Below are 22,681 nucleotides of genomic sequence, written 5' to 3'. Positions count from 1 at the left end.
CACCCACCAACCAAGTTCTCATTTATTTTTTAAATATTTGTCAAATTCATCTACCTCTATCCATATTCTTTACCACTTTAATTCAGGTGACCAAAATGATCTCTCACCTGGCCTACTGTAGTAGCCTAACTGATCTCAAAATATCCACTCCAGACTCCTTCAGTCTATTCTCACAGCAGGTAGATAAAGCTTTGCAGCATGCAAATCTGATCATGTCACCAGGCTATAACAACATTCAGTGATACTGACAGGATATTTAATATCAGTTGATTACCATACTCCTAATTCTTTTAGATGCAGTAACAGAAATGTGGTTATATGTTTTTTTTTAAGGCTTTAAGCTTTGAGTTATGTATGTAAATTATTAACGAATGCAATTAATATCTTCTGTTTACTTCAAAATAATCCAATGGGAAGTGGTAAGAAAGGTATGGGTTTGGGTATTAGAGATACAAAAAGACAGACCATGGATTTGTAAGAGCTGAATAGGATGGAGGCTTGTTATACTATTCTTTCCACTTTGGTATGAGGCAAGACCTTTAGATGAGGTCATGAGAGTGGAGCCTCCATGATGGGATTAGTATTCCTATAAAAAGACCAGAGAGCTTGTTCTCTCCCTCCCCACCATGACAGGACACAGCAAAAAGCCATCTGCAAGCCAGGAAGAGAGCTCTGAGGAGGAACCAAATACGCCTGCATCTTGATTTTGGCCTTCCCGCCTCCGAGAACTGTGAGAGATAAGTTTGTTGTTTAAGCCCCCCAGTGTATATTTTGTTACAGCAGCCAAGCTAAGACACACACTCTTCAATAGCTTCCTATTGTCTTCAGAATACAGAGCGAAATCTTAAGCATGCCTTACAAAGGCTCTGCAGGCTCTGATCGCTATGTACTTCTCAGCCTCATGGTCCATTGCTCTCCTCCTCATTCCACATAGACTTTCTTTCAGATTCCACAGACTTTCTTTCTCCATCATGCCCTCTCACCAAAAGGCCTTTACACATACTATTCCCTGTAACTGGAAAAAATACCCAGCCTTACTCATCCTATGCTTCCACCTTCACCTAACTTAACTCTCACCATCAAACCTCAGCTGAAACATTGCTTCCTCAGTAAAGATTTCTATTGTTATGTTAATACAGTTTATACCTGTTTCTCTCAACCTAATTACCTGTTCTCCCTTTTACTCTCAAAAGCATCCCAGTTGAAATGATAAATTACAAGGTCACCCTATCTGTGAAGAAGTCCCGCCACCGCATGGGTCAGCAGCCAGTTATGTTCTTATAGCTCTTTGCACATTGCCTTCATTAGGTTCACATTTATACAATTATTTGCTATGATTAATATCTTTGCCCCTTGTTAGCCTGGGTAAACTTTAGTTACTGGGACTGGTGTCTTGTTTTTTTGTTCATTCGTGATTGTGTCCTCATCATCTCTCCACAGAATAACATATTATGTGCTTGGCACATAGTAAGCAGTCATAATTGCTGAGTGGATGAATTTTTATGTCTGGAAGGTTAATTTATTGAAATACTCTGCACTCTGCCCACCTTCCAACCTACTCCCAAGGTGAAAGTCTGGCATTTGTTCTCAATCCTGAGCTCCATAAGAGGATCATGCTAGGAGAGAAGGAGAGAGAGGAGAGACAGAGGAAAAGTGCCAGCACGGCAGAGTTCCCAGGCCTAGGAAGGACATAGGTCTGCAGTTTCCATTAGTGGGGACCTGTAGCTAGTCTTCCTTATGAAAACCTGAGGGGAAGGCCGGGGGCTTTATGGTGAACATGAGGGTTCCTTTATAAGCCATGTTGCCTGCTGCTAAATTTAAGGTTAACAGGTCATCTCTCGTAGATAACCAGAACAGACTAGAGACCAAAGGCCCTCCTCTCCCCACTCTCTAGAACCAAAAGTCTTCAAATGAGGGCCTGTCTTATTAATTTCTGTTTCCAAAGGTTGACAGCAGGTTCTGAGTCTGTTGAATATACTGGCCAGGCTTCAGCTAGTCTAGTCCAGCATCCAACAGTAGGCAAGAGCCCCATCTACTGGCCTCTTCAGTAACTGCAGACAGTTTAAGCAAGCTATGCAGGGAGCAGGGGAGGGGGGATGAGAACTCAGTAATTTGTTGGAACTTCGCTTTCCTGGCAGCTGTAATAGTGCCACGAGCATTGCACTGGACTATACCCATTTCCTAACATACACGAGTGGACCAAATAGAGTACTAACTTCTGATCTGGGTACAAAAGGCCATTGCTGTTGAACCCTCTATCAGACTTAGCATTACCTACCCCCTACCTCCCACATACCCTCCACTTGCTCCATCCTATAGTCCCTCTTCTCCCACTAGAAAAATTTCTTCTTAAAAAAAAAAAAAAGAAAAATTTCTTCTTAGGGCACCTGGGTGGCTTAGTCAGGCATCCAACTCTTGATTTCAGCTCAGGTCATGATCTTGTGTTTTGCGGGATCAAGCACCACATCGGGCTCCGTGATGACAGTGCAGAACCTGCTTGGGGTTCTCTCTCCCTCCTCTCTCTCTGCCCTTCCCCTGCTCACGTTCTCTCTCAAAAAAATAAACTATTAAAAGATTTCTTCTTTCTTGCATGGTATGTGCCTTCTTTGCATCTGGCAAGCTGCGACTCTTCAGAATCCTGGGCCAACGCCAGCGAAATCTTTCCTTGCTTGTCCCCTTTGAGGTGCTACTCTGGCCCTTGGTGACAGGACTCAGCATGGTGTACGGAACTGTTCCTATATCCAAATTCCCTCATTAGACACTGAGTTCTCAAAAAGGTCTATGGTTGGTACAATATAGATACTCAAACAATTCTGAATACAGGTAGACAAGATATTCAAAAACACAGAGATCTGGATTCTTAATGTGCCACAAGTTGCAGTTTTATCAACCCTAAGCAAATCACCTGATACCTGTTTCCCAGTGGTTCTCAACTGGGGGCAATTTTGTTTCCCAGGGAACATCTGGAAATATCAGGACCATTTTTGGTTGTCCAAAGTGGGAAATGCTACTGACATCCAGTGGTAGAAGCCAGGGATGCTGCTATACATACTACAAAGCACAGGATATTCCTTCACAACAAAGAATTACCTGGCCCAAAATGGTATGGTGCTGAGGTTCAGAAACCTCGATCTAACAGGGTTGGGTTACAGTAAGGATATAACCTGTAAAGCACAAACCTACAAGGTGTTGGAAAGCACCCTACCTCTTGTCTGTATGAGGTAAGTATACTGCAGAGGGGCATGAACCATCATGTGCATGACTCACTGAATTTATGGATTTCAGCAACAGTGACAGAACACATTAGCACTGGGTGGGAATTCTAGATCCCTCACAAAACTAAAGTTTCTAAGAAATAAGATCAATTCTGCATTATCAATATTTGGAATCATGAATGAAGATGCTAAACAGACAAACATCAAAGAACAAAAATAATTGCCTGGATATAACCATTAACTCTAAGATATGATTCAAGACTTTGTTCAAATGGTATGTTGCATATCAGAAAGACACCAAGAAATATCATTGCCCTTTGACTGTGCAAGTGGCAGTCACAGAGTCCTTACAATGTGCCAGGGACTGTACTAGGTGCTTTAGTGAAATCCTCAGTCCTTAAAACAGTCCTCTGGTGTTGTCAGATGTTACAGGTAAGATGAGAAAATACTCTCATTTTAAATATGAGAAGTAGACTCAGAGAGGTTAAGTAATCTTTCTTGTAAATGTTGTGTTCGACAATTTGCTAAACTTCCTCATTTGCATAACATGTTAGCTGCACATACATACATATACACATCAGGTTGAATTTGCATGGCCCTAAGTGGAGAGGAGATCTACTAAGTTAAAAGAGCAAACAAGGTTAGGAAGGGTTGTATTTATAAAAGGCAAAAAAAAAAGTAAATAAATAAATAAACCACAGATTTAAACAACAAGCTGGGGCAAATGGCTGGCTCAGTCAGAAGACATGTGACTCTTGATCTCAGGGTCATGAGTTCAAGCCCCACGGTGGGTATAGAAATTTAAACTTAAAAAAAAATTTTTTTTTATGTTTATTTATTATTGAGACAGAGAGAAACAAAGCATGACTGGGGGATAGGCAGAGAGAGAGGGACACACAGAAACTGAAGCAGGCTCCAGGCTCTGAGCTGTCAGCACAGAGCCCGATGTGAGGCTTGAACCCACAAACCATGAGATCCCGTGAGATCATAACCTGAGCTGAAGTTGGATGCTTAACCAACTGAGCCACCCAGGTGCCCCTTGAAAAAATTTTTAATCTGTGATTATGGGCCAATATCTTTAATATATCAAAAGCACTTACAAATCATTAAGAAAAAGATAAATAATCCAATTAAAACAGGAAACAGGGGCGCCTGGGTGGCTCAGTCAGTTAAGTGTCCGACTTTGGCTTAGGTCACGATCTCACAGTTCGTGGATTCGAGCCCCACATTGGGCTCTGTGCTGACAACGCAGAGCCTGGAGCCTGCTTCAGATTCTACGTCTGTCTCTTTCTACCCCTCCCTTGCTTGTGTTGTTTCTCTCTCTCTCTCTCTCTCAAAAGTAAACATTTTTTCAATTTTTAAGAAAAGAAAAAAGAAAAATACTGTATGATCCCACCCATATGAATTATCTAAGGTAGTAAAAAATCATAGAAGGTAGAAAGATTGTTGCCAAATGCTGCAAGAAATTAGTGTTTAATGGTTACAATTTCAGTTTTGCAAGATGAATAAGTTCTAGAGATCTGTTGCACAACAATATCAATATACTGAACACTACTGAACTGTTCACCTAAAAATGTTTAAGACTGGGGGCACCTGGGTGGCTCAGTAAGTTGGGCATCCAAATTTAGCTTGGGTCATGGTCTCAAGCTTGTGAGTTCAAGTCCCACGTTGGGCTCTGTGCTGATGGCGGAGTCTGAAGCCTGCTTCAGATTCTGTGTCTCCTTCTCTCTCCCTGACCATCCCCTGCTCGTGCTTGGTGTCTCTATCTCTCAAGAATAAACAAACACTCGAGTGGCCTGAGTGGCTCAGTCGGTTGAGCACCGACTTCAGTTCAGGTCATGATCTCACAGTTCGTGAGTTTGAGCCCCATGTCGGGCTCTGTGGTGACAGCTTAGAGCCTGGAGCCTGTCTTCGGATTCTGTGTCTCCCTCTCTCTCTGCTCCTCCCCATTCATGCTCTCTCTCTCTCTTTCAAAAATAAATAAACTTAAAAAAAAAAAAAAGAATATAAATAAACACTTAAAAAAAAAAAGGTTAAGACTGGAGGCTAGAATTACCCTGATACCAAAACCAGACAAACACTACCAAAAAAAGGAAATTACAGGCTAATACCCCGATGAACAGAGATGTAAAAATCTTCAAAAACATATCAGCAATTCAGGAATACACTAAAAGGATCATATATCTATAGAAATGCTGATGCATATGTCTACGGCCATACCACCCTGAAAGCGCCCGATCTCGTCTGATCTCGGAAGCTAAGCAGGGTCGGGCCTGGTTAGTACTTGGATGGGAGAAATGCTGATGCATAGGAGCACATGTACCCCAATATTCATAGCAGCACTCTCAACAATAGCCAAAACATGGAAAGAGCCTAAGTGTGCATCAACGGATGAATGATCAAGAAGATGTGGTTTATCTATACAATGGAATACTACATGGCAATGAGAAACAATGAAATCTGGCCATGTGTAGCAACATGGATGGATGCTGAGCAAAATAAGTCAGGCAAAAAAGGACAAATATCATATGTTTGCACGTATAGGAGGATTAGGAGGAACTTAACGGAGGACCGTGGGGGAGAAGAAGCGGGGAAATGGTGGGGGAGACGGAAAGAGGCAAANGATGGGCATGGAGGGGGGCACTTGTGGGGATGAGCACCGGGTGTTATATGGAAACCAACTTGACAATAAACTATTTGTGAAACATTATAAAAAAAAATGTCAAATCCAAAAAAAAAAATATATATATATAAAATAAAAGGACCATATATCACAATCAATTGGGATTTATTCCAGGATTGCAAAAATAATTCAATATCTCCAAAGCAATGAACATGATACAAATTAACAAAAATGAATAAAAATTGTATGATCATTTCAACAGATGCATAAAAAGCATTTGAAAAAATTCAACATCCATTTATGATAAAAATTCTCAAAAAAAAAATTCTCCACAAAGTGGGTAAAGTGGGAATATACCTCAAAATAAGAAAGGCCATATATGGCAAATCAACAGCTAACATCATACTCAACAGTGAAAGGCTGAAAGCTTTTTCTCTAAGATCAGGAACTAGACAGAAATGTCCACCCTTGCCACTTTTATTCAACATAGTACTGGAATTCCTAGCTATAGCAATCAGAGAAGAAAAAGAAACAAAAGGCAACCATCATTAAGGAAAAAGTAAAACTGTCACTATTTGGAGATGACATGATAATTTATATATAGAAGACCCTGAAGGCTCCACCAAGAAACTACTGGAACTAATAACTGAATTCAGTAAGTTGTAGAACACAAAATTAATACACGGAAATTTGTTGCATTTCTATACGCTAATAACTAACACCCAGACAGAGAATTAGAAAACAATCCCATTTACTACCAAATAGAATAAAATACATAGGAATAAATTTAACTGAGGAGAGGAAAGATATGTACTCTAAGAATTTTAAGACACTGATGAGAGAAATTAAAGATGACAAATAAATGGAAAGATATACCATGCTGATGGATTAGAAGAATACTTAAAATGTCCATACTACCCAAAGCAACCTACAGACTCAAAGCAATCCCAAAACACCAACAACAGGTTGCAGACATTACTTAAGAAAAAGTCTTAAAAAAAAAAACAACACAGGCACTTGAGTGGATCCATCAGTTAAGCATCTGACTTCAGCTCAGGTCATGAACCAAAATCAAAACAAAACACCAATATTTTTCACAGAAATAGAACAAATAATAAATAATCCTGGAGCATCTGGGTGGCTCAGTCAGTTAAGCGTCTGACTTCAGCTCAAGTCATGATCTTGTGGTTCATGAGTTCAAGCCCCATGTCGGGTTCTGTGCTGACAGCTCAGAGCCTGGAGCCTCCTTCAGATTCTGTGTCTCCCCCTCTCTCTGGCCCTCCCCTGCTCATCCTCTGTCTCTCAATAGTAAATAAACATTAAGGTTTTTTTCTTTTAAAGAATAATCCTAAAATTTGTATGAAACCACAAAAGACCCTGAGCAGCAAAGCAATCTTGAGAAACAAAAACAAAGGTTGGAAGTATCACACTTCCAGATTTCAAAGCTACAGTAATCAAAACAGTATGGCACTGGCACAAAAACAAATACACCAATCAATGCAACAGAAAAGAGATCTCAGAGATAAACCCACATTTATATGGCCAATTAATGTATGACAAAGAAGAGGAGAACAGAAAATGAGGAAGATATCGTCTCTTCAATAAATGGTGCTGGGAAAACTGATCAGCTACATGCAAAAGAATGAAACTGGACCACTTTCTTATGCTATATGCAAAAATAAACTCTAAATGGATTAAAAACCTAAATGTAAAACCTGAGACTATATAACTCCTAAAGAAAACACAAGCAGTAAATTCTTGGACGTTGGTCTTGGCAATATTTTTGTGGGACTTAGTCTCCTCATGCAAGGGCAACAAAAGCAAAAAAGAAAGAAAGAAAGGAAGGAAGAAATAGAAAGAAAAACGGAAAGAAGGAAAGAGGGAGTAAGAGAGGGAGGAAAAAAGAGAGAAGGACGAAGTGAAAGAGGGAGGAAGGAAGGAAGGAAGGAAAGAAGAAAGAAGGAAAGAAGGAAAGAAAGAAAGAAAGAAAGAAAAGTAAAGAAAGGGGCATCTGGGTGGTTCAGTCGGTTGAGTGTCCGACTTTAGTTCAGGTCATGATCTCACGGTTCGTGGGTTCAAGCCCCACATCGGACTCTGTTCTGACAGCTAGCTCAGAGCCTGGAGCCTGTCTTCTGATTCTGTCTCCCTCTCTCTCTGACCCTCTCCTGCTCAAGCTGTCTCTATCTCTCTCTCAAAAATAAATAAAATATTTAAAATATTAAAAAAAAAAGAAGGAAATGAAGGAAGGAAGGAGGGAAGGGAAACTAAAAAGTTTTTGCACAGCAAAGAAAACCATCAACAAAACAAAAAGGCAATCTACTGAATGGGAGAAGATATTTACAAATGACAAATTCAATAAGGGGTTAGTATCTAAAATATATTGAGAACTCATACAGCTCAACACCAAAAAATCAAACAATCCAATAAAAGGGCAGAGGACCTGAACAGATATTCTTTCAAAGAAGACATACAAAGGGTCAACAGACACATGAAGATGCTCAACATCACTCCCTCATCAGGGAAATTCAAATCAAAACCACAAGGAGATATCACTCCACACTTGTCCAAACAGCTAGTATCAAAAATAACAACTGTTGAGGCGCCTAGGTGGCTCAGTCGATTACGCGTCTGACTCTTGATTTAGGCTCAGGTCAAAATCTCATGGTTCGTGGGTTCCAGTCCCACGTTGGGATCTGTGCTGACAGCACAGAGCCCGCTTGAAATTGTCTTCCTCTTTCTACCCCTCCCCTGCTCTCTCAAAAATAAATAAACATAAAAAAAAAAAAAAACTGCTGGAGAGGACATGGAGAAGACGGCACCCTCATGCACTGTTGATGGGAATGTAATTGGCGCAGCCACTAGGGAAAACAGCATGGAGGTTCCTCAAAACATTCAGAATAGAAATTCCAGGGGCACCTGGCTGGCTGTCAGTAGCGCATGTGGCACTTGATCTCAGGGTCATGAGTTTGAGCCCCAAGTTGGGTGGAAAGATTACTCAGAAAAAAAAATGTTTTAAGGGGCACCTGGGTGGCTCAGTTGGTTAAATGCTCGACTCTTGATCTTGGCTCAAGCCATGATCTCATGTTTTGAGTTCGAGCCCCATGTCAGGCTCTAAGCTAACAGCATGGATCCTGCTTAGCATTTTCTCTCCCTCTCTCTCTGCCTCCTGTGCATGCACTTTCTTGCTCAAGGCAAACATATACTTCAAAAAATTTTTTTCATAAATCTGAGGCGCCTGGGTGGCTCAGTCAGTTAAGCACCCTACTCTTGGTTTAAGCTCAGGTCATGATCTCACAGTTTCATGGGTTCATGCACTGCATCGGGCTCTGTGCTAGCAGAGCAGAGCCTGCTTGGGATTCTCTGTCTCTCTCTCTACCCCACCTCTACTCGCTTTCTCTCTAAATAAACTTTAAAAAAACAAATCTTAAAAAATAAAATCTAAAACAGAAATTCCATTATGATCCAGCAATTCCACTTCTAGGTATTTACCCAAAGAAAACAGAAACACTAATTCAAAATGATACATGCACCCCATGTTCACAGCAAAATTTACAATAGCCAGGATACGGAAACAACCTAAGTTTCTATTGACTGATTAATGGATAAAGATGTAGTGTGTATGTATATACACAATATATGTATATATACTCAGCTATTAAAAACAATGCAATCTTGCTATTTGCAACATGGATTGACCTAGAGGATATTATGCTAAGTGAAATGTCACACAGAGAAAGACAAATACTGTGATTCCACTCATATGTAGAATCTAAAAAACAAGCAACAAAACAGGAAGACTCAGAAATACAGGAAATACTGGTGGCTGCCAGCATGAAGGGGAGTGGGGAGATGGATGAAATAGGAAGGGGACTAAGTGGTACAAGATTTCAGTTATGTTACAAGAATATAAAGTATAGCATAGGGAATATAGTCAATAATGTAATAACTGTATGGTGACAAAGGGTAACTAGAGTTGTGATTATTTCATAATGTATATAAATATAATGCATATAAACGCTGAATCACTATGTTGTACACCTGAAACTAATACTGTATGTTAACTATACTTCAATTAAAAAAAAATAATTAAAGAGTGCCTGCATGGCACAGTCAGTTAAGCATCCAGTTCTTGATTTCAGCTTTGGTCATGGTCTCATGGTTTGTGGCATTGAGCCCCACGTCCAGAACTGTGCGCCCAGCTCAGCGCTGGAGTGAGGAGCTTGCATGGGATTCTCTCTCCCTCTGCCCCTACTGTGTGTGTGTGCTCTCTCATAATAAAAACTTTAAAAAAATACACACACACACACGTGTGCATATATATCCATGTAGAGCAGTAGGTGCCATAACTGGCCACAATGTGGCAAGAAGAAATCCCTGAAGCAGCCCAAAAAGCAGGCGAAGGAGATGGGAGGAAGGTAAGGCATTGAAGCAGAAACACAAAGAAGAAAACTTGAGAAGCTAAAAGTGCAGGCTGTGGGGAAAGCCCCCCTGGCCACAGATGGAATTAAGAAATGTGGCAAGAAGCAACCTATTCCTGGTGCCTGAGACAATGGTGATCCTTAATTCCATTCTTGTCTTTCCTGTCATAGTATCTGTCCTTATCTATAGCTAGAATGAAGAATTATCTTAGATCCTGTTATACTTTTAAGAATAAACTCTTGCAGGGGTACCTGGGTGGCTCAGTGGATTAAGCCTTTGACTCTTGATTTCTACTCAGATCATGATCCCAGAGTTGTGGGATCGAGCCCTGCATCCCAGCATCTGGCTCCACAGTTAGCGTGGAGCCTGCTTAAGACTCTCCCCACCCCCCACAAGGCTTTAAACTCTTATAATATCCATTGTGCAGGGTCCCTGGAAAGAGGACACCTGATGGGTCAGTCGGTTAAGTGTCTGACGTTGGTTCAGATCATGCTCTCATGGTTCATTAGTTCAAGTCCCGCATTGGATGAGCATGAGTCCCACTTCAGGTGAACACAGCCCTGCTTTGGGTAAATATGAGCCCCACTTTGGTTGAGCCCCGCTTCTCTCCCTCAAAAAAAAAAAAAAGGCATATCCACTGTGGATCTTTGTAATAGCAAAATACTGAAAAAACCTAAACATCTACCAGTAAGTTACTGGTTTGAATAGCATTCCATTTCCATACAATGGAGTACCATGCCTCCATTAAAAATAAGCTGTTGTTATGAAATGAAGTCCAAAGTTATGAAACGCTGCAAATAGCAAGCTACCCCATTTGTGTTAAGGGAAAAAAATGAGTGGATGCACATAACAGTACATTCAGAGAAACTGTGGAAGAGACACAGAATCAATTCCCAGGAACTCGGGCTAAGAGGGAAATTTAAATTTCACTTTATGCTATTAGATTTAACAGCATATTTGAAAATGGAAGCAGGAAAGGAATGAAAAATACCAATTTAATTCTTTTAAAACAGCTTAGAGTAGTGGTTTTCAACCTCAGCTGCTCATTAACATCACCCATGAGCTTTAAAGAAAATTCTAACACCCAGGCCCCATCAGAAAGCACCAGAATCTCACTCAGCTGGTCTGGGATAGCCCCTTGAGTATCACTGTCAAAAGTTCCCTAGGGGCGCCTGGGTGGCTCAGTCGGTAAAGCATCAACCTCGGCTCACGTCATGATCTCACGGTTAGCGGGTTTGAGCCCCTCGTCGGGCTCTGCGCTGATAGCTTGGAGCCTGGAGCCTGTCTTCAGATTCTGTGTCTCCCTCTCTCTCTGACCCTCCCCTGCTCATGCTGTCTCTCTCTCAAAAATAAATAAAACATTAAAAAAAAAAGTTCCCTAGATGATTCTAATTTCAGCCAGTGTTACAAAAACAGTGATTTAGACCAGGAGTTAGCAAACTTTTTCCAGAGGGCCAAATAGTAAATACCGTAGGTTTTATGGGCCACATAAAGTCAGTCACATAGTCTTTCAAGCACTTATAAAATGGAAAAACCATTCTTAGCACCTAAGCATTACAAAAACAAGCCATGGGCTGAAATCACCCATAGGCCATTTTGCCAACCTCCAATTTAGACTATGCACAGCCTGAACTATTGCCTGGAAAAGGCACCAGGACATAAGGTATGGCCAAGAAGTCAACAAGAAAAGTCACTGCCAAGAAGTGTTCACTACAGTGAACTCAGAGGTCTTGATTCCAGCCCTCTAACTGGCACACAAGTTGTTCCGGTTGGAATAGGTGGGAGGGCTTTGAACTCAATAAAGAAACTCCCAAGACACATTATAAACCAGCCAGTTTATTATTTTGTAGTAAGATGTGTAACTTTTACCATGCAGACTGATGTACCTATGTCAGCATGAACAGTGCGTGTTCTTCCTAGAGGCTTTTGGGAAAACCACGTTATTATCAAGTTACTTGGCAAGTGTGGAATCCAAACAAGGGGAGGCTAACTTTAAAACCTACACCTTGCTCATCCATTAAGCAAGGGCACACTTTCCCACCACAGAAACAGCTCAGACTCTAATCTGCTGTTGCCTCTCCCCTCCCCATCCTGCTCTGGCTAATACACAGTCATCTCCAACAGCTTAACCATCAGCTAGCTTGGGCTCGGAGTCTTCTCTCTGCTCACTGGTTTTTACCATTTTCTCCACTGTTACTGACAGTTAAGGTTCTGAAAGGGGCACATCAATTGCTCCTATGTTCCAACTACAAGACAATAATCTTGTTAGGATGCTTACCTAACCCCACCCCACTCAGGTTTTACCATGTAATATGCTGTATAAAGGTTTAGCCCATCTCCATTACACACACACAGATTACCTATAAACTGACCTCACTAATGTAACCTAATTCCTACTGAAGATTGAGGTTTTTAATTACAATTTTTACTCTTTCCTTTCCTTGATCACATTCCAACCATGTAGGAGTTAATGAACCCAATTTTGTGTCACCACTGTTACCAAGACAGAAATACCAAACGATATGTACTTTTCAGATTAAATTAATTATCATTTTGTTCTGTAAAATGTAAAAGCCAAGACACAGTCCTCAACTCAGTACTACTAAGGATCATCAAAAAAAGTCTTTGAACAATAGAAAAGTTTTATGTTTTCAAATTAAAAAACTAAACAAGTACTGCAAACATTAGGTAATGTTAAAATTACAGAAAACAAAATTATCAGACTAACCCCACAGCATTCATACTACAACAGAACTGCGTCTGCAACAAAAGTGAATTTTACCCCAAAAAGTAGTTAAGTCCATACTCACTGAAAACATAGGTCCTAGACCCCATAACAGGGATGAAGAACACAGTGCATGCTTACCAAACACAGACGTTAGCCATTCTTAACTGCCCCTTCCTGGAGCGCTGAAGGGTAGGACGGATGAACTGTAGACCCATGCACTCACATAGGCAGAATTCTCCAATTATAAAAACTCATACATGTGACCTTTACTATGTTTTAGGCAATAGCTTTTATCTGTGGGAACCCACCTCTGAAAATCACAACAAAAATCTATAGAAAATGATTTAATATAAAATATACAAACTTCTCAGTATGAGGACTTCCGCAGAACAGGGAGAAGAGAATGACAACTAAAATTTTCCTTTTTCTTAAAGGAGAACACTCACCTTATGTTGTCCTTACTACTCAACACTCAAACACAAATCTGTACAAAACTACGGAACACAGAAAAGGACCAGAGAGGATGTTACAACGCAAAGTCTTCGGACCTATTCTAAACTGCTGTCCTCACCAAGATCCTTCCTTAAGAGAGCTGACAGTTCCCAGGTCCACTGGGGAAAGCAAGTGGTCTCCAATCATCACCCTGCTTCGCCACAAACAGCCCCAGGTCATTCGCTGTCAAACTTAATGGAATTGACCTGGACAGAGATGGAGCCTCCCCGGTAGCTGCCACGCTTCTTCTTGGTTTTCTCATGCCGAAAGGATTTGCCTTTGGTGAACTTCAGAACCTGATTGGCTCGCTCCCCCCAGTCTCCAGCTGCACCCCGCTGGTAAGCAGAGAGAGGTGGTTAATACACAGAAGGACAATACCAAGGCCCTGTTACTTTTTTCTCTTTGCTCAAGGCAACCTGAACCCAGAGAGCTTCCAACCAACCTAAACCAAAAAGCTATCCTCTCTTCTACCCATTCCCCTCAAGAATAGCCAACACCTGCACCCCACTCACCTTGGCATCAAAGGAGTTGTCTGCCACTCGAGCATCTACCTCAATTTCCTCCTCCCTGATCCTTCGGAATGGGGATGATGCCCTTTTTTCTCCCTGGAAAAGAATGAAGTAAGAAATTAAAAACAAAGTGGTCATATAACCGAAAAGCCCTCCTGAGCTACACACAGGTACATTTATGGCAGGCCAGGCAGAGAGCTGTCAAGATGATCCCAGATTTTTCTTTCCAGTCTTTAAAAGCTGGCTCCTGAGAAAGAGATATGATAACTTACTTTCTTCCTTTTTGGAAATGTGTTGGGAGTTTGGGGCTTTATCTTCTTGGCCTGAGGAGTCTCTGTCTCCTTGGCAGCCTCATTCTGCTTCCGCTTCTTTCCTGAACCTACAAGACAGCCAGACTCAGGAGACCTGTCTGCTGTTCCTCCTCCCAAGTTCCCACACACTCAGTACATACAACTGGAAACCTAATTATGAGTCTCCTCTCCCTGCCCCATCCTCCAAGAGTATATCCCACCCCATTTGGGGGGCCAAACTCAGGAGGCAGATTCTTTGGATACAGACCTGGCTTAGAAACCGCTACTATTGTCTTTTTCTTTTCTTCTTCTCCCTCATTGCTGTCCTTGTCTGCTTTTCCATTCTGGGTAGTCAGTGCAGAGGTCCCATTGGTCTTCAGTGCTTGTGGTCTTATAGTACCTTTGCCCTTAGGCTTTTCTTCCTCCTCCTCTTCCTCACTAGAATCATCAGAGGAAGAACTGCTGCTCTCGGCCTTTGCTTTCTTTGCGGCAGCTGGCTTGGAAAAGACTACCACTTCGGCTGCCTTCTGTGTCTTCTTTTTAACTGGGGATTTTGACATCTTCTCTTCCTTCTCTTCCTCACTGCTAGAGCTGTCTGAATCAGAGCTGCTGTCCCCACCACCCTGGGAGGCCTGTTTGGCAGGCACAGATGGAGCTGCTTTGGCTGTCGCCTTGGACTTGGGGGTGGCCACGGTCTTCTTCGTCTTCTCCTCTTCACTCGAACTGCTCTCCTCCTCACTGGAGCTGCTATCAGCCTTTCTGGTCAGAGGCTTCTGGACAGTGCCTGCAGCTTGCTTGGGAGTTGTGGCCAGTTTAGCTGCAGGTTGCTTGGGAGTGGCAGCTGGCTTACTTAGGAGATTCTTGGTGGTACCACCTGGCTTGGCAGGAGCTTCATCCTCAGAACTGTCAGAGTCTAGACAGAGAAGATAGAATAAACAGAAGTCAGACCGAAGGGAGCCCCTGGAGTGCCCACTGCCCTGAGGGCCTCCATATGCTTCACCTGAGCTGTCTGAAGAGCTCTCTGATGCCTTCTTTGCTGGAGCTGGTTTATTGATTGCTTTAGAGATGACTGTCTTAGCTGGGGGTTTCTTTTCTTCCTCAGAACTCGAATCTGAAGAAAACCTATGGCATTAGATTGGGACCAGCATACCAACCCAACCAAAAGCAATAAAAAGAAAGATGCAAAGGTCCACACAGCCCTGTCTTGCTTCAGCGAAAAGCAAAAGAGACAGAAGTATTTCTGTCTTCTATATTTTTCATGTAGCTTCCCAGACCCATTCTCCACAGGTGGGGAACTCACCAGACTCATCACTGCTGTCCTCACTACTCTCCACAGGCTCTTTCTTCTCTGCAGCTTTCTTGGGAGCCTGGGTTCCCAGGGACTTCTTGGATGGGGCAGCAGAAGGCGGGGGGACTGAACTATAGGGACCTGTTTAAGAAAAACAATGTCATGGTTTTAATATACATATAAAAATTCCTTAATACTGTCCCCTTCTAGAAATGGAGCTTAATTCCCCTTCTTTGAGTGTGGACTAGAATTAGTGAGTCATTTCTAACCAAAAGAATATGGCAGAGATGACGACATCATTTCTGCATCTTGATTATAAAAGGCAATGCAGATTTCTCTAGGAAAAGCTGGCTGTCCTCGTGTCAAGCAGTTCTACAGCAAAGTCCATGTGGTGACTGCAGAGATCCTTCTGTACTGGATCTGGTCACAATCATGCAGCTTGAATCCCCCTGTCCAGTCACCTGGTTTTTTCTTTCTTTTTTTTTCAAATAACTTTTTTAAATTGTTTTATTTTTTATTACTTGAGAGAGAGAGAGAGAGACAGCGTGAGCAGGGAAGGGTCAGAGAGAGAGGGAGACACAGAATCTGAAGCAAACTCCAGGCTCTGAGCTGGCTGTCAGCACAGAGCCTGATGAGATGTTCGAACCCACGAACCACGAGATCATGACCTGAGCTGAAGTTGGACACTTAACCGACTGTGCCACCCAGGTGCCCCACCTGGTTTTTTCTTTATGGGTTTTTTCTGCTCCTCCTCCTCCTCACTCGAGGAGTCCTCGCTGCTGGAGCTCTTTTGGGTAGGGGTGGCTGCTGCTTTCACTGGGGCCTTGGCCACAACTTGTTTTTTAGGTACAGTCTGCATTATACAGAGAAAATCAATTACCAAAGGAAAATGCTGGTCCAACCAATCTTGGCAGGAAATGGAGAAACCCCCAACCCGTCCCTGGTCCTCTAGTAGAAGTTACGGCCGAACCTTCTTAGGTATGGCTGCTGTCTCCTCCTCCTCTGAGTCATCGCTGCTGCTGCTGCTGCTGCTCTCACTGCTGGCTGCTTTGCCATTGGCTATTTTAGATGCCACTCGAGCTGGTGGACCTAAGAAGGAAAAAAAAAAAGTGTAAAAAGTATCAAGCCTAGGGGCGCCTGGGTGGCTTAGTCGGTTAAGCGTCCGACTTTCGCTTAGGTCATGATCTCGCGGTTCGTGGGTTCGAGCCCCGCGTCGGGCTCTGTGCTGACTGCCAGCTCGGAGCCTGGAGCCTGTTTCAGTCTGTGACTCCCTCTCTCTCTGACCCTCCCCTGCTCACGCTGTCTCTCTATCTCCTAGAAATAAATAAAATTAAAAAAAAAAAAAAGTATCAAGCCTATAAAGGACCATAGAAGGGGGACCTGGGTGGCTCAGTCAGTTAAGCATCCGACTTCGGCTCAGGTCATGATCTCACAGTTAGTGGGTTCAGGCCCCGCATCAGGCTCTGTGCTGACAGCTAGCTCAGAGCCTGGAGCCTTCTTCAGATTCTGTATCTCCCTCTCTTTCTGACCTTCCCCTGCTCACGCTGTCTCTCTCTTGCTCTCATAAAGAAATAAAAAGTTAAAAAGAAAATTTAAAAAAAGGACCATAGAAACCTGTAGCTCAGAACGTAGGAGTCTATCAATCCTCTTGCCTTTAGAGCAGGCATGACGGAGACTGCCATGGCTGACTATCAAAGGATGACTTTCCTGACTAATTTCAAGAATAAAACTATCTTTAAGCTAATGATATACTGTAAGTCATTCAAATATGCTCTAGATCTTTCATTCCAACTTCCATTCAGAGAAGCTCCTGTAAATCATAACTTGTCATCACAAGAGAACTACAGAAGTTTCTCACATGCCCTATGGAGAAATTCCACAGGAAGCATAATGGTACTGAAAAGGACAAAGGATAGAAATATAAGTGGCCATAATAGGACAGGACTTGTGAGAATATAAATCATCTATGAAATTGACAAGAACGGTAAACGGCTATCATTTTTAAGAAGTTTTCCTTACTGCAGTTTATCTCTAATATCTAACCCCTAATTATGTAATCTTCACTTATTTAAAAAAAAAAAAAGCTTCTTTAAAAAAAAAAGACACTAATCAATACCTCTAGTTCGGTACCATTTCACCCCTGTGCTGAATGAACAATTTTTTTTAAATGTTTATTTATTTTTGAGAAAGACAGGGAGCGCAAGCAAGGGAGAGACACACAGAGAACGGGGTAACAGAGGATCTGAAGCTCATGCTGACAGCAGTGAGCCCAATGTGGGGTTCAAACTCCTGAACCAGGAAGTCATAACCTGAGCTGAAGCCAGACACTTAGCCAACTGAGCCACCCAGGCACCTCCTGAATGAGCAATTTTAATACCAGTCCCCACAGCAACCTGTTCCCCAGCCTGGACTCTTGGAACAGAAATAGTACCTGATTTGGCTGAGGCTTTAGCCTGAGCCTTAGCTGCCACAGGTGTTGTCTTCGGCTTCTGGTTCTTTGGTGCCTCATCCTCTGAGCTTGAGTCTGAATCAGAATCAGAGCTCTTGGCCTTCTTAGGAGGAGCTTTGACTGCCTTGGGTTGGGGCTTAATTCCCTTCTGTGAGAAAACACACAATAAGGAGACTCAGCAAGAGCTTCTGGGTACCCAAAGGACATCCTAAGTTAGAAACCAGCCTATTTTTTAGAGGCTAGTAGAACAGTAAAAGCAAGGCAAAGTTAAGCAAAATAGCATCTGGGAGTGCCTGGCTGGCTTAGTTGGTAGAGCATGCAACTCTTGATCTTGGGGTCATGGGTTGGAGCACCATGTGTATGTAGTGTGTAGAGTTTACTTAGAGAAAGACAGAAACACAGGAAGAAAAAAAAAAGAGGGAGAAAGGGAGGGGGGGAGAGAGAGACAGAGAGAAAGCAAGCAAGCAAGCAACCATCTGAAAAGAGCACCAAACTCTTCATAAGAAACAAAAATATTAGCCCTGTCCCTGCCATTCTCTGCTTAGAGCTCCCAAAACCTACCTATAAAACATGCTCTTACTCTTGGGAGTCTTAGTGTCCCAGAGAAACCCAATACCACCTGGGAAACAGAATGGGTTCTTCTAGACGCAGAGCGCAACTTCAACCTCACATATCCTTTCCAAACTTCATACTTCTATCATGTCTCTAAAGTCCTCAGATTTTCTTCTCCGTGGTCACTTGTTACACACCACTGCCATCCCTTGGTTCCAAGCTAGAAGCCAGGATTTCAGGTTTCTTCTTTCTAATTCTTTAAGCAACCTCTTTCCTTCCCAAAGTTGCAAACCTGAACAGGCTTTTTCTTCTTGTCCTCCTCCTCCTCATCACTGGATTCTTCACTGCTGCTGCTCTCTGCTGCTTTAGCTGAAGCCTTTCCAGGATGCTGAGGTAGACTGGCCCGCTTGGCAGGTACAACTGAACAAAAGCACAGACCCCAATGAGCATCAGCCATGTTGTACTGGGAGGCTACAAATCCCTTTCTCAGGGACCACTAACCCCAACTACCTGCCCATCCTTACCAGCTTTCTTAGCTGGAGGCCCTTGGGATTCTTCCTCCTCACTGCTGTCCTCACTGCTGTCACTGGATGAAGTCGTCTTCTTAGCCTTCTTCGCTACTGGTCCATTCGCCTGTAACTTCCGCTTTGGGGCCTTGGTGGACCTGCTGAAGTAGATGAGGCTAATAACTTTTGAGGGCTCAGGACCTTCCCACACCAAGGAACACAGCACAACCCCTTGGGGGAAAAATAGTCACAGTAGTACAGGGAAGACTTACTTGAGCCAGAAGCTGTAGATGTCCAAGAGGGAAGAGGCATTGGCATCCTGTTGAGTCTAGAAAAGAAAAAAAGAAAGCTCAATAAGAAAATTTTATCCTGGCTGTTCTAGGAGAAATTAGATTTTATTTTATTCTTATTAAAAGTAACCTGTTTTATGCCTGCTATATTTGGTGTAAATGTTACATCGTTGGAAGACTTCTACTTGCTTAAATGAGGAGAACAATAGCCTGCTTGTGTACTTCCCAATTTTTGACATCAAAAGCTTGGGCTACCTCTATAGTTTATGGCACCATCTATCCCCAGTCAGTCCTATTTACCAAAGCCCTTAAGAAAATGTGCATTCCCTTTGTTCTAGCAATGCATTGCCTACAAGTTTATCTTTACCCATGAAACAAGAATACAAACATTAATACAAGGTGTTTGCTGCAATGTTGTTTATAATACCACAGCCTCCAAAATTGATTAAAAAGCTAAGTTACATACTAAAAACAAAATTACATTCACCTATTAATTACACTAACATAGATTATTAGTTAATGCAAAAAAAACCAAAATTACATTCACCTATTACTTACACTAATATAGATTATTAGTTAATGCAAAAAAAAAAATGGCAAAGCCTTATAGTACCAATAAAAGTATAGGCTCAGCGTTAGACAAGTACAGATATGAAACTCACCTCTATCTGTTATAACTGTGTGACCCTGAGCAAGTTACTTAATCTGAGACTGTTTTCTTCACTATAACATGAAGATAATACTATACATCTTATTAAATTGTTTAGAAGATTAGAAACAACATATACAAAGGACTTAGTATCTGGAAACACCATCTAGCACTTAGTAAGTCATCCACAAACATTAGTTTTTGTCACATAAAGAATCCTGATTCTCAAAGGCCCAGTTCCATCCAGCCCCTTGTGGAAACACTTTCTGCAGCCTCCCAAACAGTCAATTAAAAAACTGCTCCAATATGAGGGGCGCCTGGGTGGCTCAGTCAGTTAAGTATCAGACTTCGACTCAGGTCATGATCTCGCTGTCTGGTGAATCTGAGCCCTGCTCGGGCTATGTGCTGACAGCTCAGAGCCTGGAGCTTGCTTCAGATTCTGAGCCTTCCCCTCTCTCTCTGCCCCTGCCCCACACTCTTGCACTCTCTCTCAAAAGAAACATTAAAAAAAAAAAAAAAAAAGATTAAAAAAAAAGTTCCAATATGAAAGCAATTGTAGGAGATCACATGGCAGGCTGTCCCAGCTTAAAAAAGTCATTTCTGAAGCTGATTTGATTCTGTTCTTGTGCAGCCTGATTCTGCCAACAAAGGAACTTACCTTCTTTGTCAAGCCCTAAGAAGACTATCAGAGACTACACTCTACTCTCTCATGTTTGCTCTTCTTGAAAGGGGGATTCCAAACCTTTTACCTCCCTAGCCATCTTCTCTTTACTTGTGTTTGGAACATACTAAAATCACTACAACTATGGTAACGGCTTTCACTCACTGATGCTTCCTGAGCACCAGGCAGAGAGAGATTGTCACTTTGTATTTATCATGTTACTGAAATGCACAAAAATCCTACAAAATGGATGACGACATCCCTCATAGGAATAGCAACAGACTCAGAGAGGCTGGGCAAGCTGCTCGGGTTATACATCTTAAAAAGTGATAGAGCCTGATCCTAAATCCAATGTGTTTGATTCCAGAAGTCGAAGATCCAAGACCACTGCTTGGTAGGGCTTTGATGCTCAGTTCTGCTTCAATATACCTTAAACCAGAACCATGCCTCTACTTTCATTCACTTTCTTCTTTACTAACGAAAATTCCCATCCTTCATTTATAAAGCAATTTTATCTTTGAGTCCCGGGCAAATTCGACTGAGAGTTAAGGTTAAGTCACGCTTTGCACAGCCAGCGTAAAACGCAAAGGAAAAACCAAACCAAGAGCCCCCAATGCCTCCGGTGGGACACCACGCTCCCTCCTGGCCGCACTCCGCCAGCCACGTGACCTGGGCCACGAGGATCCCACGCTGCTGTCGTTGCACCGCTCACCAGGAAAAAAAAAAAGCAACAAGACTCTGCGCTATATATTGAGACCTCATGGGAGACCAGATGCGGAGACTCTAAGGCTCTCGGCGCTCAGCACAAAGGCCCCGCAGACACAGGACTGGCCGACTCCAGAGACCTCCGTACCCAGAAACCTGAACCTGTCAAGGCCCGATGTCCTGTGGCCAACCCACCCCAGCCTTTACCCCAAGCCCACACTCACAGCGCCTGTTGCCTTGGCGAATTTATTGGCCACCTCCGAGAGCTGGTTATCGCGCAAAAAGCCGAGCACGAGCGGATACAGGTCGCTGGGAACCACGCGGCGCAAGCCAGCGTCCGCCATCCTCCGGGCAATACGCGTCACTACCGTTGCCGACGTGCACAAGTCAGGAACTCAGGAACCCGGCAGAACGAGGGCGGGCCCGTTATGACGTCATCGCACGGCGCGGGAGCACAGCGGAAGGGGCAGGCACTCCCCACAGGGCAGTTCCGCCTCCACTTTGGAGGCAGGATCAAGGCGAAATCTCTAAGTTCCTTCCGGTGCCGCAAGTGTCGCCATCTTGGTAAGGGCGGAGCCCTCCGTCAGCCACTTTGTGAAGGCGGAGCCCTGACGTCACGTGTCCCGCCTTCGACAGTGGCGGGAAAACTCCAGCCTTCCCGCGCTCTGCTAGAGCCACTTTTTTTCCAGAGCTGCGGTTTCCGGAGCCGCAGCTGGGATTCGCATTGCAGAGTAGTGAACCCGCTGGCTTGAGCGGTTCTAGGAATCTCTAGACTCGGGTCACAGGATCTCCCAACCACTCCCCTTCACAGGGCCAGAAGATTCCCACCTTCATCTTCCCTGCCACCACCACCCAGAAGAGGCCCTTTGTTAGATACGACCCCAGTCCCTATACTCCCACCTCCAATGCAGAGGATCCTTCAGGTTATCCATGGCAACAAAGGGTCGATTCCCCAAAAATGCCCCTCCTTCAATCATGATTTGCCCATGAGACCACCCCTTCCTCCCTTGCATATTCATTCAGCATTAGGTCAGCTCCATGAAGTGTAAAGCCATTGTGGCCAACCCTGAATAATAGAGCAGCAGCAATCTCTTCAAATCTGTAATCCTGTAAATAATCCTTCTACCTCGAGTCACAGTTCACACCTGAACTCTCCCTGTGGGAGAACTAGAAAACCCTCCCAAATGCCTCTGTCATGATATTCAAAAGCCAATGCCCAGGCCTGCCAAGTTAATTACAAGTTTTATCACATTACAGTTCTCATTAGCAGACATCAATCCCTTTACCTACCCACCACCCTTTGAC

The 22,681-nt window shown here is 43.0% G+C and overlaps 1 protein-coding gene across 2 annotated transcripts; it reads right to left on the bottom strand.

The window, feature by feature from the left end:
• Positions 1-12,073: 12,073 nt before the first annotated feature.
• NOLC1 (nucleolar and coiled-body phosphoprotein 1) lies at positions 12,074-21,766 on the bottom strand. 2 transcript variants are annotated; one of them, XM_077748399.1, is made up of 13 exons: positions 21,601-21,766; positions 19,344-19,399; positions 19,090-19,232; positions 18,858-18,985; positions 17,996-18,161; positions 16,535-16,653; positions 16,282-16,417; positions 15,577-15,705; positions 15,277-15,387; positions 14,545-15,189; positions 14,259-14,365; positions 13,990-14,082; positions 12,074-13,812 (listed from the first exon to the last, which is right to left on the bottom strand). In XM_077748399.1, the coding sequence occupies exons 1-13, from the start codon at positions 21,718-21,720 to the stop codon at positions 13,654-13,656; spliced, it is 2,112 nt and encodes a 703-aa protein (XP_077604525.1). In that variant the 5' UTR covers positions 21,721-21,766; the 3' UTR covers positions 12,074-13,653. The 2 variants fall into 2 exon arrangements, with proteins under 2 accessions (XP_077604525.1, XP_077604526.1); XM_077748400.1 differs by having other exon boundaries at positions 19,090-19,229.
• Between the last annotated feature and the right edge of the window lie 915 nt (positions 21,767-22,681).

The sequence above is a fragment of the Crocuta crocuta genome, unplaced genomic scaffold (genome assembly GCF_008692635.1).
Source record: "Crocuta crocuta isolate KB4526 unplaced genomic scaffold, BGI_CrCroc_1.0 scaffold619, whole genome shotgun sequence".
NCBI lineage: Eukaryota > Metazoa > Chordata > Mammalia > Carnivora > Hyaenidae > Crocuta > Crocuta crocuta.
The sequence above is the reverse complement of the archived record's forward strand: the minus strand, read 5'-3'. Positions and strand labels throughout refer to the sequence as shown.

What these genes read in the sequence shown, in the direction of transcription:
- NOLC1 (XM_077748399.1), bottom strand. Translation starts at nt 21,720, where the DNA reads ATGGCGGACGCTGGCTTGCGCCGCGTGGTTCCCAGCGACCTGTATCCG. An exon ending in TCGCCAAGGCAACAGGCGCT is followed by an intron (nt 19,400 to 21,600) that starts GTGAGTGTGGGC and finishes TTTCTTTTCTAG; the next exon opens with ACTCAACAGGATGCCAATGC. An exon ending in TAAAGCCTCAGCCAAATCAG is followed by an intron (nt 16,654 to 17,995) that starts GTACTATTTCTG and finishes TTTCCTTCTTAG; the next exon opens with GTCCACCAGCTCGAGTGGCA.